At 41.3% G+C, this 15,154-nt stretch overlaps 1 protein-coding gene across 5 annotated transcripts in view; it reads left to right on the top strand.

The window, feature by feature from the left end:
• The window catches only part of FARP2 (FERM, ARH/RhoGEF and pleckstrin domain protein 2), a 143,409-nt gene that overhangs the window by 44,363 nt on the left and 83,892 nt on the right, over window positions 1-15,154 (top strand). For all 5 annotated transcript variants that reach the window (XM_063648439.1, XM_054477264.2, XM_063648441.1 and 2 more), the window contains exons 3-6: window positions 6,538-6,642; window positions 7,551-7,593; window positions 10,307-10,385; window positions 13,980-14,077. In XM_063648439.1, the coding sequence (XP_063504509.1) occupies window positions 6,538-6,642; window positions 7,551-7,593; window positions 10,307-10,385; window positions 13,980-14,077 (325 nt within the window). The remainder of the gene's footprint in view (window positions 1-6,537; window positions 6,643-7,550; window positions 7,594-10,306; window positions 10,386-13,979; window positions 14,078-15,154) is intronic.

Here is a 15,154-nt window from a genome sequence, read left to right on the forward strand (position 1 = left end):
GATATATTAAAAAATTAAACTAGATTGATGTGTGTTTTGGTGTAGTCCCCCAGAAGATTTGTTCTCATGAAGTATAAAGTTTTGTTCTCTGAATAACTTAATTTGCATACAGTGATCTATGTTAAGTGATCAAACTTCATAGTATAGGCACTGTACCAAACTTGTCTTTTTTTGGGTAATTTCTGTGACATTTATTCTGTTCTGGGTGACCATTTTAGAAGGGACCTTGGTAAGCTGAACTGTGTCCAGAAGAGATTGATCAGGTGAGGATTTAGGGAGGTAGAGGTTGGAGAGACATTTAGACGAAAGGCTAGGAATTATTTTCAAGCAGAACTGTCCAGGGGTAGAATCAGCTGCTTCGTTGAGTTGTATGTTCTTGGTATATCAAGCAGAGGCAAAGTTCACAGCTCAGAGACTTTTGTAGAGAGGATTATTATAAAATGTGAAAGATCAATTTTCATGAACTCCAAAGGTTTTAAACCTTTTTTTCCTTTTAATTACTTTTTTTTTTTTTTTTTTTTTGAGACAGAGTCTCACTCTGTTGCCCAGGCTGGAGTGCAGTGGTGTGATCTCGGCTCACTGCAAGCTCCACCTCCCAGGTTCACACCATTCTCCTACCTCAGCCTCCCAAGTAGCTGGGACTACAGGCGCCCGCCACCAGGCCCGGCTAATTTTTTTTGCATTTTTAGTAGAGATGAGGTTTCACAATGTTAGCCAGGATGGTCTTGATCTCCTGACCTCGTGATCCGCCCACCTCGGCCTCCCAGAGTGCTGGGATTACAGGCGTGAGCCACCGTGCCTGGCCCCTTTTTCCTTTTAATTACATTCTTATTGAAATATAACTTACATAAGAAAGTGCATGTGTCTTATGTGTGCAGCTTGATAATTTTTCATATGTATACACTTACGTATCCCCACCCAGAGAATGGAGTAGAACAGGCTCCCTGTGCCTGTCTCAGTTATGACCCCCAAAAGTAGCCACTGTTTCGATCTTAAGCATTATAAATTAGTTTTGCCAGATCTTCAGTTTCATGTAAGTATGTATATATTTATCATGTACATGAATAGAATATGTACTATGTGAAAATTATCAGTGTTGTTGGTATAGCTGTGGTTTGCTTGTTTGTTCGTTGCTGGGTAGTATTCCATTGTAAAAACAAATCACTGTTTATCCATTCTGCTGTTTAATTGACATTTGGTAGTTTCCAGTTTTGAGCTCCTATGAATAAAGCTTCTGTGAACATTCTTTTTTTTTTTTTTTTCTTTCTTCTTTTTGAGACAGAGTCTTGCTTTGTCTCCCAGGCTGGAGTGCAGTGGCGCAATCTTGGCTCACTGCAACCTCCGCCTCCCAGGTTCAGGCAATTCTCCTGCCTCAGCCTCCCAAGTAGCTGGGATTACAGGCGTGTGCCACCACGCCCGGCTAATTTTTGTATTTTTAATAGAGATGGGGTTTCACCATGTTGATCAGGCTGGTCTTGAACTCCTGACGTCAGGTGATCTGCCCGCCTCGGCTTCCCAAAGTGCTAGGATTACAGGCGTGAGCCACCACACCCAGCTAGACATTCTTGAATTTGTCTTTAGGTCTCTATAAACAGATATTTCTGTTGGGTTTATACCCCGGACTGGAATTGCTAGGTTATAGGGTATATTTCTGTATACTTGTAGTAGATACTGTCAGTTTTCCAAAGAGATAATACAAATTTACTGTGTTTGAGACTCCAGATGTTCCACTTTTCTTGCCAACATTAGGATTATCCATTTTTATATTCTCAGCTATTCTAGTGAGGGTCTAATGGTATCTTATTGTGGTTTTAGTGTGCATTTCCTTGATGTAATATTGTCCAACTTTTCTCGTTGTTTATTGGACATTTGAATATCCTCTTTTGTGAAGTGCCTATTTAAGTCTTTCAGCCCGTTTGTCATTAATTGGGTTGTCTGGTTTTTCCTTATGATTTGTAGATCTTTATATATGTTGGCTACAAGACCTTTGTTGGGTTTGTTTGTTTGTTTTTGAGACGGAGTCTAGCTCTCTCGCACAGGCTGGAGTGCAGTGGCACGATCCCAGCTTACTGCAACCTCCACTCCCAGGTTCAAGCAGTTCTCCTGTCTCAGCCTCCCAAGTAGCTGGAACTACAGGCACACGCCGCCACACCAGCTAATTTTTGTATTTTTAGTAGAGAGTAGTGAAAGTTTTGTATTTTTAGTCAGGCTGGTCTCAAATTCCTGACCTCACATGATCCATCTGCCTCAGCCTCCCAAAGTGCTGGGATTACAGACATGAGCCACCACACCCAGCCTCTTTGTTGGGTTTTTGTATTGCAACTATCTTCTATTTTGTGGCTTGCCTTTTTCCTATCTTAACAGTGTCTTTTGATATACAGAAGGTTGTAATATTCAGGTAGTCGATACCAGTCTTTTGGGGGTGAGGGAGCTAGTGTTTTTTGTGTCTTGTTTATTTGCCTACCCCAAGCTTTATTGTTGTGCCTTTCCGTGATTCATATTGAATTAATTTTGTGCATGGTGTGAGGTTGGAGTCAGTGCTTATTTTCACCTGTATGGATATGCAGTTTCCCTGGCACCATTCATGAAAAGATCATCCTCCCTGCACTGCAGGTTAAACACATGTACATATGCTTGTGTGTATATATACAAATACCCATGTAACTGTGAATTTTTGTGCCTGTATTTACAAACCCTGTCCTGGGTGTTGGACATTGCTGGTTAACAGGTGCCTTGTGAATGTGCTTGCACCTGCATGGTTAGTGTCTATTGCCTTCATTAGTGTAGTCGGGCAGGGCTCCTGGAGCAGACCCTGGCTGCACTACCCTAGGAAGTGGAGGGGCTCAGGTAGGACAGTGAACCCTGACCTCCCCATTGACTCACAGGGGCAGTCAGGTAGTTGAAAAAGAGGGGAGAGCTAAGAGAATTTCATATTCTCTGTGCCACCTGAAATGCACACTCAACCTCCCACAACAGCCATCAGAATCAGGAGCAGTGGTGGACAGTCCGGGAATCTGGCCATGTGTGGTGCCTCTCCTGTGAGCCAGAGCTGGAGCTACTAGGATGGAGAAGGTGCAGTCCCTGCCCTTTAAACTTGCCATCTGGTAGGAGGAACACACCCAAACAAATAAACAGGTCACAGTCAGCAACAATGCCAAAGGGCAGTTCTAGAGTTGAGTACCAACTGGTGTGGTAATTAGGTAGAATTGACTGAATTAAGAGAGACCACAAATGAGCTGACTTTTTATCAGATTCTCAAAGCATTCACTGGAGACTGATAGAAGGGAAGTGAGAGGGAATTCTTCTCTCTAAGGGAATAGCCTGGGCATGTCATTATCCCTGCACTCAGGTGAAGCCAGGTAGTGTGAGGCTGTATCAGGGTGAGGGACTTGGGTTGTATGTAGCCTCCCCACCCCAATTCCTGACTCAGGGGAAGTCATGAGGAGGACTGCCCTGGTGATCCTGGATGGAGGTGTGGACAGACAGTATGGCTTTGAGAGAACTTCATAGGGTTGTTTGGGCCCACAGTGAGTTAGTGCAGCATACTCCATGGTTCCTAATTTCTGACTAGTTAACAGTCTCAGAAACCCTGGTCTGGCTGCATTCTCCCCATCTTGATGGACCACATGTGGAGCACTGGCATGCCACCTCCTAGATGCCCACAGGCATCAGAGTAAGTTCTTACTGGAGAAGGCCCTAAGAGATTATGTCAGAGCAAGTTCAACACAGATTTGCCCTTTTGTTCTTTAGAAATTGTATGTACGATGTCAGGTCACTTTGTAGCTCACCTTTCCATTTTAAAGAGGCGTTCCTTGTACTTTTATTCTGCATGCTGCCTTGTTACAATGGATTTGCAAGGTTTTATTTCTTACACAGTGAGAATCTGGTGACTAAACCTCAAGGGCCATAATGTCCTTTGGAACAATGAGATTTGCCTCCCCCAATGTGCACATATTGTTTGTTAATTGCGAAGATGATATATGCCTATTGGTTAAAAATTGAGATGTTATAGAAGTGAAGAAGTAAGAATGCCCTTGCCCCCACCTCCACCTCTGCTCAGTTCTTTAATGATGGTTACTTTTAAAGATTTAGTGAACAGCCTTCCAAACTTATTTTTATTACATATAAATGTATCGACGGGACATGTGTATTTTTAATAAAATGGAATCATTATATACATTGTATAGAAATGGAGGCCTTTTTTCTTTTTCCTTTTAATTTTTATCTTTTGTAGAGACAGGGTCTCTCTTTGTTGTGCTGTCTGATCTTGAACTCCAGGCCTCAAGCAATCATCCTCCCTCAGGTTGCTGAGTTCGCAGGCGTGAGCCACCATGCCCAGTCCCTTTTATTTTTTTCTTAATTAAACTATGTATTGTAGATTTTTTTTCAATGATAACACAATAGAGAGTTCTGTGTTCTTTTTAAGGGTTGCATAGTTGTCCATTATGGATATGTCATTATTTATTTTACCAATTCTTTTTTTTTTTTTTTTTTTTTTTTTTGAGATGGAGTTTCGCTCTTGTTGCCCAGGCTGGAGTGCAATGGCTCAATCTTGGCTCATGGCTCACTGCAACCTCCGCCTCCCGGGTTCAAGCTATTCTCCTGCCTCAGCCTCCTGAGTATCTGGGATTACAGGCGTGTACCACCACACCCGGCTAATTTTTGTATTTTTAGTAGAGACAAGGTTTTGCCATGTTGGCTAGGCTGGTCTCAAACTCCTGACCTCAGGTGATCCACCCACCTCAGCCTCCCAAAGTGCTGGGATTACAGGCATGAACCACCGCGCCCTTCCTATTTTACCAATTCTTTACTGAATTTGTCCTTAACATGTTTAGGTCTGTACAGTTGTATGAAAATATCTATAGGAAAAAGTTCTAGAAGTAGAATTGCTGGGGCAAAGGCAAATGCACACTTTAAATTTTGAAAGGTGTTTTCAAATTATCCCCCCACAGGTCATATGGACTTACATTCTTCCCAGCACCCTGTGAAAGTGGCTGTTTCTCACAGACACACCAATATTGGCATCATCATTCTAACCCTCTTTGATGGGTGAAAAATATCTTACTGTTTTATTATTAAAGAAATTTAATATCTTTTTAAATGCATAGTAGCCATTTGTACATCTTCATCTAATAAGAGCAAAATAAAACATTGTAACTTTTCTCAGTGTGATTCTAGATAACTTTGTTAAATGTGTTTCTATTCAGATGTTTTTCACTTTTATTTAAGTCAAGTCTGTCCATCTTTCCTTTTTGCTATGCTTAGGAAGACTTTACCTTTCCCAAGATTATAGAGATTCTTCTGTGTTTGATTCTGGTCTTTAGGTCCACTGGAATTTATTTTTGTGAGTAATGTACAATAAAACTCTATTTCCATTTTTCTTCTTCTGTTTTTTGAAACAGGGTCTTACTCTGTCACCCAAGCTGGAATGCAGTGGCACAGTCTCAACTCACTGCAACCTCTGCTTCCTGGGCTCAGGTGATCCTCCCACCTCAGCCTCCTGAGTAGCTGGGACTACAGGTGCACACCACTACACCCAGCTAATATATATATATATATATATATTTTTTTTTTTTTTTTTTTGTAGAGACAGTGTTTTGCCATGTTGCCCAGGCTTATCCTGAACTCCTGTACTCAAGAAATTCTCCTGCCTCAGCCCCGCAAAGTGCTGGGATTACAGGCGTGAGCCACCATGCTCAGCCCATTCTTTTCCTTAATGGGAGAGTCCGTTGCCCCACCTCCTTTATGAACAGTTCTTCTCATTGATGTGAAATGCTACCAAATAATATTTTTTTTTTACTCCTTGTAATTTCCGATTGGCCAAATAATATAAACAAAGACTCTAAGACTTTAGCTTTTTAGTAAATATTAAAATTACATTTTTTTGAGACAAGGTCTCACTCTGTCACCCAGGCTGGAGTGCAGTGGCACGATCATGGCTCACTGCAGCCTCCTTCTCCCAAGTTCAAGCAGTACTCACACCTCAGCCACCTGAGTAGCTGGAATACAGGTGGGCACCGCTGTGCTCAGCTAATTTTTTAATTTGGGTAGAGGCGAGGTGTCACTGTATTGCCTAGGTTGGTCTCAAACTGCTGGGCTCAAGCAATCCACCCACCTCAGCCTCCAATTGCTGGTATTGTAGGCGTGAGCCACCGCACCTGGCGTAAATATCAAAATTATTTGATGAAATATTTACCAAAACTAGAAATGGTTTCTATAGCCTAAAGTTACAAAGAAATAGGACTGAAAACACACTAAATGTAAAATGGAAGGAATTTTTACATTTAGTGAAACACACTAAATGTAAATGGAAGGAATTTTTTAGCTTTATTTATTTTGTTGCCAGTTTCTGAGCACAAATGGTTCAGACTTTTTTTTTTTATATGTAGTTTATAAATCTTAGTTATACACTGGAAGACAAAGTGAAGCAACAAATAAAGTTTTATGTGTGGGAAAGTAGTTTTATGCACAGTTTTCATAAACCCTTGCTGTTTAGTCATTCAATCCTTGTTATTTTTCCCACCTCTCTCTGCACAGCCTAAATGCGATGGCCAGGTATTACTGACACAAGTGTGGAAGCGTTTAAACCTGGTAGAATGTGACTACTTCGGGTTGGAGTTTCAAAATACTCAGTCCTATTGGGTAAGTGCTTTGATTTGTTAGGGAAACAGGCCCTAAGCATGTAGTAGGATGCTTATGATGTGCCCAGGCGTGGAGCCTTTGGGCCTGCTGTGATGATAGCCGCAAGATCTTTTATAATTCTCACATCATCAGTATCAAATATTTTTGCTATTAAAGTATATTATTGTTAGCTGTAGATAATATGTTTGCCTTTAATCCAAGCCTGAATTCACACTCTCCCTAAATTTGTTCTGTTCGTTAGCACATGTGCTGTGGAAACTCTCTTAAAAGTTGTAAAAGCAACCTCTAATACATCCTGTATGAAAATCATTTCGAAAGTGAATTTTTAGCAAACTTAACCAGTTATGCCTCATTTTACTTAATAGATGCAACCTTAAAAAGCGTGGAGTTTTAATATTTATAGATAGAACTGTTTTAAAGAACCATACATCAACCCTTTAGTTCAAAAAGCATGTCAGCGTTATTAAGTTCTGTCCAACCTTTCAGATACCCTTGGCAGTGCGACCGGATTTATCCAAGTCTCCTGTTCTGGTGACATGACTTACCTCTTTTTTGCAGAAGCCCTCTCATCAGTTTGTTCACAAATGCAGTAGTACCAAATATTTGTTTGGTGTCAACAAATTCCCACAAATAATTATTGGGACCCATTCTGTGCATAGCAGCAACTGAATGGAGGTATCCAGTATAATACAGCAATTTTAATGTCTTCCCAGGCTTCCCAAAGCAGGCATTGCTGTCTTTCTTGTACAGTTTGTTGTATCAGGATTCAACTTTTAAGAGGGGGGTAGAGTCAAAATTTTCCTGACATAAAAATTTATCTAATTATAACCATTTTTGTTTTTAGAGCATACTTGTTAAATAGAGACATTATTTAATAGATTGGATTTCTTCTGTTAACTCTTCTTTAGATTTGGCTTGAACCTATGAAACCCATCATTAGGCAAATACGAAGTAAGTCCTTGGTTTAACTCTTTAAAATCTGTTTGTTTAAGATGCGTTGTCCTGGAATGTTTAAAAGGCATGTTCAGATGTTCATTATCACCACCGTGTATGGTTAGCAGGAAGTAATCACCAACAGCAGATAAACTTGGAAGTCATTTTGCTGTTTAGTTTTAGTAAATTTAACTCAGAAGATTCTAGGTGACTTGCTTCACATTTGGAAATAAGAGCATATGCTGTTTGATAACGTCTTAATTTTTGGCCAATATGCAAAAATAACTGCAGTTTCTCCCTTGATTATGAAAAGACATTGAGATTCTTCTTTTAAATAGCTTTTAATAAAATAGTTGATACTGTTTTACAGTTATAAACGTAATTGTAATTGTGAATATAATAATAAGAATTATATTATTGTTTTTGAGACAGGGTCTGGCTATTTGTTGCCCAGGCTGGAGTGTAGTGGTGCGAACACAGTTCTCTGCAGCCTCAACCTCCTGGGTTCAAGCTATCTTCCCACCTCAGTCTCAAGATAATTATTTTCGTTCATCTACTTATTAAATTTTTTTAAACTAAGGCATATAGTAGCACTTCTCAGTTCTTCTATAATTGTGTCAGATGAAGTCTATAGTTGTCTGAGTCACCCATAATTTTTTGTATTACTATTATAAATTAAAGAAAAACGTGTAGAAATAACTTTGTTATATCAGAACAAGGAACTCTAAGGAAAGAAAAAAAATAACTGTTTTATACCAATGAACTAAGATAATGTACCTTTACAGTAATCAGATTTCAAAAATAATGTGTTTTTATTACTACTAATAATACTGGCCTGGTGCGGGGGCTCATGCCTGTAATCTTAGCAATTTGGGAGGCCCAAGCGGGCGGATCACCTGAGGTCAGGGGTTCGAGACCAGCCTCGCCAACATGGCGAAACCCTGTCTCTACTAAAAATACAAAAATTAGCTAGACATGACGGTGCATGCCTATAATCTCAGCTACTCAGGAGGCTGAGGCAGGAGAATCACTTGAGCCTGGAAGGCGGCGATTGCAGTGAGCCGAGATCACACCACTGCACTCCAGCCTGGGCAACAGAGTGAGACTGCATCTGAAAAAAAAAAAAAAAAAGTAGATGTAAACACATTAACTTTTTTTAAAAAACTTTTTCATTTATCATTTTTTTCCCTGAAACATAAACTGGGGGCTGGGCGCAGTGGCTCATGCCTGTAATCCCAGCACTTTGGGAGGCCGAGGTGGGCAGATCACGAGGTCAGGAGATCGAGACCATCTTGGCTAACATGGTGAAACTCCGCCTCTACTAAAAATATAAATTAGCCGGGCGTAGGGGCATGGTGGGGGGCGCCTGTAGTCCCAGCTACTCAGGAGGCTGAGGCAGGAGAATGTCATGAACCTGGGAGGCGGAGCTTGCAGTGAGCCAAGATCACGTCACTGCACTCCAGCCTGGGCGACAGAGAGACTCTGTCTCAAAAAAAAAACAAAAAAACAAAACCATAAACTGGGGAAAAAATGTATCTCTCTCTCTCTCTCTATATATATATATATATAAATATATATATGTATGTGTATGTATATATATGTGTGTGTGTATATATATATATAGAGAGAGAGAGAGCGTGCACATGTTTGTGTGTGTGGAGGGGTGGGCAGTCTCGTTCTGTCACCCAGCCTGGAGTGCAGTGGTGTGATCTCAGCTCACTGCAGCCTCTGCCTCCTGGGCTCCACCAGTCCTCCCACCTTGGCCTCCCAAGTAGCTGGAACTTCAGGCATGCACCACCATATCTGGCTAATTTGGGGGTTTTTTTGGGGGGAGAGGGGCGGGTAGAGATGAGATTTCACCATGTTGCCCAGGCTGGTCTGAAACTCCTGGGCTCAAGTGATCCACCAGCCTCAGCCTCCCAAAGTGCTGGGATTACAGATGTGAGCCACTGCACCCAGCCTATTTAAATTTTTTAATGTGCAATTTCCTACTTGTTTTTATTTATTTATTTATTTATTTTTGAGACAGAGTCTCGCTCTGTCGCCCAGGCTGGAGTGCAGTGGCGCCATCTCGGCTCACTGCAAGCTCCGCCTCCCGGGTTCACGCCATTCTCCTGCCTCAGCCTCCGGAGTAGCTGGGACTACAGTCGCCCGCCACCACGCCCGGCTAATTTTTTTGTATTTTTAGTAGAGACGGAGTTTCACTGTGTTAGCCAGGATGGTCTCGATCTCCTGACCTCGTGATCCACCCGCCTTGGCCTCCCAAAGTGCTGGGATTACAGGCATGAGCCACCGCACCCGGCCCTACTTGTTTTTAAGGCTTCCTTGAGTAATCCCTGCTTAATGCAAAAAATTTTAAAATTCTATATGTATGTGACTGGTACTTGGGACTCATAAATTCATATACAGGAAATGCTTCTTTGTTTTTTCTTTTGTTCAGAGACAGGGTCTCACCCTGCTGCCCAGGCTGGAGTGCAGTGATGCAGTTGTAGCACACTGCAGCCTCAGACTGCTGGCCTCAAGCCATCCTTTCACCTCAGCCTCCCAAAGGGGTGGGATTCCAGGCACACACCACCACACCTGGGCAGAAATTTCTTAATATCATATTATTTGAAAAGATTTGCTGTAACAGTCCACTTGGAAGCATGACCTCAGTTATACAGTAATATATGAAAAGAGAATAAATGCAAAGATCGGCCTTATTTGTGAAGTTTAAATTTTTTTGTTATAGGGCCAAAGAATGTGGTGCTTCGCCTAGCTGTAAAATTTTTTCCACCTGATCCTGGTCAGCTACAAGAAGAATATACAAGGTAAAGAGCTCACAGAGCTGAAGCTGTTATCAGCAGGAATCTTGTATTCACCTGTTAGCTCCCACAGCACCTGGCTCATTGAAAGAATGAATAAGCCTGATGTACACAGAAAAGCAACCGTCAATGTAGAGTGGTTAAAAGAAGCATGTTGGCAGTTGACCCTTGCACAGACACATGTGAATAAGACTTCAATGTAAGGTTTACAGTACAAATTTGAAAATGGAATGGGATGTTAGGGTCATATTGAACTTACATTTTCCAAATGAACATAGATTTATGCATATTCATAAGGTTCTCAGGGATTTTGCTCCTGTATACTTATTTATCAATAAAATATACTTAACTGGTAGAAGTACCCAGTGTGTTAGTACTTATGAATTTATGGAGCAGAAATATTTTGGGTCACTTCTTTTGTGCTACTATTTTGAATTAAAGATCAATTCTTTATAGGAATGATCTAAAGACGGCAGGGTGCGATGGCTCACACCTGTAATCCCAGCACTTTGGGAGGCAAGGGCGGGCAGATCACCTGAGGTCAGGAGTTCAATACCAGCCTGGCCAACATGGCGAAATCCCGTCTCTACTAAAAATACAAAGAAAATTGGCCGGGCGCGGTGGCTCACGCCTGTAATCCCAGCGCTTTGGGAGGCCAAGGCAGGCGGATCACGAGGTCAGGAGATCGAGACCATCCTGGCTAACACAGTTGTGAAACCCCATCTCCACTAAAAATACAAAAAATAAGCCGGGCATGGTGGCGGGCACCTGTAGTCCCAGCTACTCAGGAGGCTGAGGCAGGAGAATGGCGTGAACCCGAGAGGCAGAGTTTGCAGTGAGTCAAGATCACACCACTGCTCTCTAGCCTGGGCGACAGAGCGAGACTCCGTCTCAAAAAAAAAAAAAAAAGAAAGAAAAGAAAATTATCCAGGCGTGGTGGCAGGCGCCTTTAATCCCAGCTAACTAGGAGGCTGAGGCAGGCGAATCTGTTGAATCCAGGAGGCAGAGGTTGCAGTGAGCTGAGATTGGCATTGCACTCCATCCTGGGCAACAAGAGCGAAACTCTGTCTCAAAAAAAAGAGAAAATAGTAACAATTGTTTCATCTGGACAGTAAGGTTATGGAAGGTTTTTCTTTGTATTTTTTGTATTTGTTCGTGTATCAATTATATTATGAAGAATAGAGGAATAACCTAAAAAGCAACTGAAAACCCAAAATTAGATATGAAAGAGAACTATGATGTTGTAGTGGTATCAATAACTTTTTTGCCTTCTGGCTAAAAGTGTACTCATAAATGAATCAGATGTCTTGTGAACTCTCTTTTAAAGATTTCTGCATATCATTTTAACAACACAAAATCATAGAATGTCAGCTGCAAGGAAATGGAGAGACCACATTAGTTCACCCTCTTATTTTTAAAGGTTTAGGAAACTCCAAAGATGGCAAAAAGTATTTTTATGAGTGACCATAGATCTTAGTAGTGTATTAAATGCCTGACATTTACCCAAAAAAAGTCTCTTTTGAGGGAATCACTTTTAAATAGAGATAGATAGATAGATAGATAGATAAGATAGGTAGATAGATAGATATAGATAGATAGATAGATATAGATAGATAGATTAGATAGATAGATAGATTAGATAGATAGATAGATAGATAGATTAGATAGATATCTGAAAATGATGGATAACAAAGTGTCCCCTCATTCAGGATCCTGGGTCTCAAGTTCTAGGACTCATGCTGGTAACTCAGTGTTATAGTTACTCCCTTCTCCCCCATATTTATGTGGAGGATTCTTTTTTCTGTTTATAAAAATGTACATGTTTGTGGTAAAAATTTTTTTTCCAAATAAAGCTAAGGGCCAGGTGCAATGGCTCACACCTGTAATTCCAGCACTTCAGGAGGCCAAAGTAGGAGGATCGATTGAGCTCAGGAGTTCAAGACCAGCCTAGGCAACATGGGGAGACCTCATCTCTACAAAATATCAAAAAATTAGCCAGGCGTGGTGGCATGCACCTGTAGTCCAGCTACTCTGGAGGCTGAGGCAGGAGTATGACTTGAGCCCAGGAGGTCGAGGCTGCGGTGAGCTGTGGTAGCGCCACTGCACTCCAGCTTGGGCAATAGAGTGAGAGCCTGTCTCAAAAACAATAAGTAAACAAAGATAAGTAAAAAGTAAAAGTTCTCCATTTACCCAGCACCGTATTCTCCGCATAAGTACATATCTTTCAGATGAAAGCATAGATGTGCAATAAACACATAGTTATAAGAACTTTAAAGAAATTACAAATGTTATAAAACAGTATCAAATGATACATATTGAACTGTAGGTTGATTTTTTTCCCCCACTTATTAAGCATGCTGTGGACATTTTTCCATATTGTATATAAAAATATACTAAATGAGGCTGTAACGTAATTTCATCATTCTCATATTCATCCATATTTCCAATTTTTCTCTGTTATAATGCTGCAGAGAAACATTGTTCACAAACCTTTGTGAACTATGGGAATATTAGTCTAGGAAAGTTTGTAGAAATGGAATTGCTGTGTTAAAGGGTATATACATCCTGAATTTTAAGAGAATGTGATAAATTTTAATATTGTGCACTGGGGCATGAATTCCACTGGAGGCAGGGGGTTGGTCTTGCTTACCTTTGCATTTTGAGCTCCCAGAACAGTACCTAGAACATAATTCACGCCAGTAATTATTTGCTGATGGAATAAATGAACATACAAATATTTTCAATTGCCTTCTCTCATTACATTCTCACTAATGGTATTCCAAAGTGCCTGTTTCTCAGATCCTAGCCAAGACCAGAGATTATCAATCTGTTAAGAAATTTCACAGCCATGCTTTAAGCTGTGTTTTCATTTTCTCCTATTTCATCCAAAATTGTGAGTGCAGTTTTATGTGACTAACAGAAGTAATGTGAATTTGTGACCTTCCTCCTTGAAGGTATGGCTGCAAACGTGTAATTATATGGGTAGATGGTATGCCTGAAAAGGCTAATTTCTTTCTTTTTTTTTTTTTCGAGACAGAGTTTCGCTCTTGTTGCCTAATGTGGAGTGCAGTGGCATGATCTCAGCTCACTGCAACCTCTGCCTCCGGGTTCAGGCGATTCTCCTGCCTCAGCCTCCCAAGTAGCTGGGATTACAGGTGTGCACACCATGCGGCTGGTTTTTGCACTTTTATTAGAGACAGGGTTTCACAATGTTGGTCAGGCTGGTCTCGAACTCCTGATCCACCCGCCCCAGCCTCCCAAAGTGCTGGGATTACAGGCGTGAGCCACTGCCCCCGGCCAATTTCTTTTTTTTATTGTTCGCATCAGAGTGCCTCAGTGGGTTCAGCACTTTCTGTGCGCTCTCTCGTGTGTGACTCAGTCTGCTGAGTTGGTTTGTCATCTGACCTTCACTTGGTGACTGTTTGTTTCATGAAAGGCCTTTTGTGACTTTGCTGTTCCGTGACCGCCTTGCATTTTGCTCACTGTTGGGTCACTGCCACTTCCCAGGGCTCATTTGCTGTCTTGCTGTGGAGACATGTCTATGTTACATTCAGAGAACATTTGAAGCTGATCTCTGTCTTATTTTGAACTCTCCTCTAGATACTTGTTTGCTTTGCAACTTAAGAGAGACCTGCTGGAAGAGCGTTTGACCTGTGCTGACACCACAGCGGCCCTTCTCACGTCCCATCTCCTGCAGTGTGAGTATCTCCCCGCTAGCAGGGAGCATGCACTGACCATGGCACAGATGTACCCGTGCTCAGAACTACAATTAGTTGCTGATGTATGTACCTAGTTAATGAGCCTGACCATAGAATGAGGTGTTTCAATTTCAATATTTTTTATAAGCTAAAGATTAACTTCTGTAAAGTGGAACTCCTTGAGGCAAATAGTTTCCACATAGCAAACACAGGCCAAGGCCAAAATCTGTAGCCACGTTCCTTCTTTTGGGTTGTCTCTCATTTATGCCTTTGTGCATTTTACCAGCAATGCATATTCAGTCTAAGAGTCAGAATATAAACCAAACTCTCAGCAAACCCTGAAAGGGCGTCACTGGGATAAAAGTCACAGTCCTCTCAGATTAGTTAAGCACTAGCCATGAAGGAAAAAGAAGACATTGCTTCAGTATCTCACACAGATCAAGAGATGGTTCAGAGCTGTGTGAAGAATTAGAGTTACTTCAAAAACAAACCATGAGAAGTGTAAGAGGAGGTGCTGGGGCCTTGCCGAGCCCCCAGCAATGGGAATAGAGAAACAGAAATACCCACATTGCTCCTGGACTAGAGGTGGGACCACAGCTTCCTAGCACAGAACTAATGTTTCTGAAATTTGAATCCAGGAAATATGACATAGAAAGTGTCCAAAATTTTGGGAATTAATAAGTATATAGGTTATTTGCAGCTTCCTTGGTCCTTCCCCAGACATACCTTCTTCAAATAATAAATTTTATTATGGGTTTGCTATCTTCCACCAGGGGACATGTTGATTAATAAAAGTTTTCAAAGTGACTTTGGTTCTTACTCATTTGGCTGAAAGACTTCTCAGGTAGACACATGGCAATGAATGCAACGTACGACTGAACCAGATCTTTTTGCTATAAAAAACATAATTGAGCAGTTGGTAAAATATGACTAGGGTCCACATCCGGGATGGAGCCTCAGATCATGGCCCTGTTCCTGATCTGGGTAGTTTTACAAGGCTGCGGGTAAGAATGTTGTATTAGTCCATTTTCACACTGCTGATAGAGATGTGGCGGCAGCAAGTGAGAGCTTGTACAG

Source organism: Pongo pygmaeus, chromosome 11 (genome assembly GCF_028885625.2).
Source record: "Pongo pygmaeus isolate AG05252 chromosome 11, NHGRI_mPonPyg2-v2.0_pri, whole genome shotgun sequence".
NCBI classification, from domain to species: domain Eukaryota; kingdom Metazoa; phylum Chordata; class Mammalia; order Primates; family Hominidae; genus Pongo; species Pongo pygmaeus.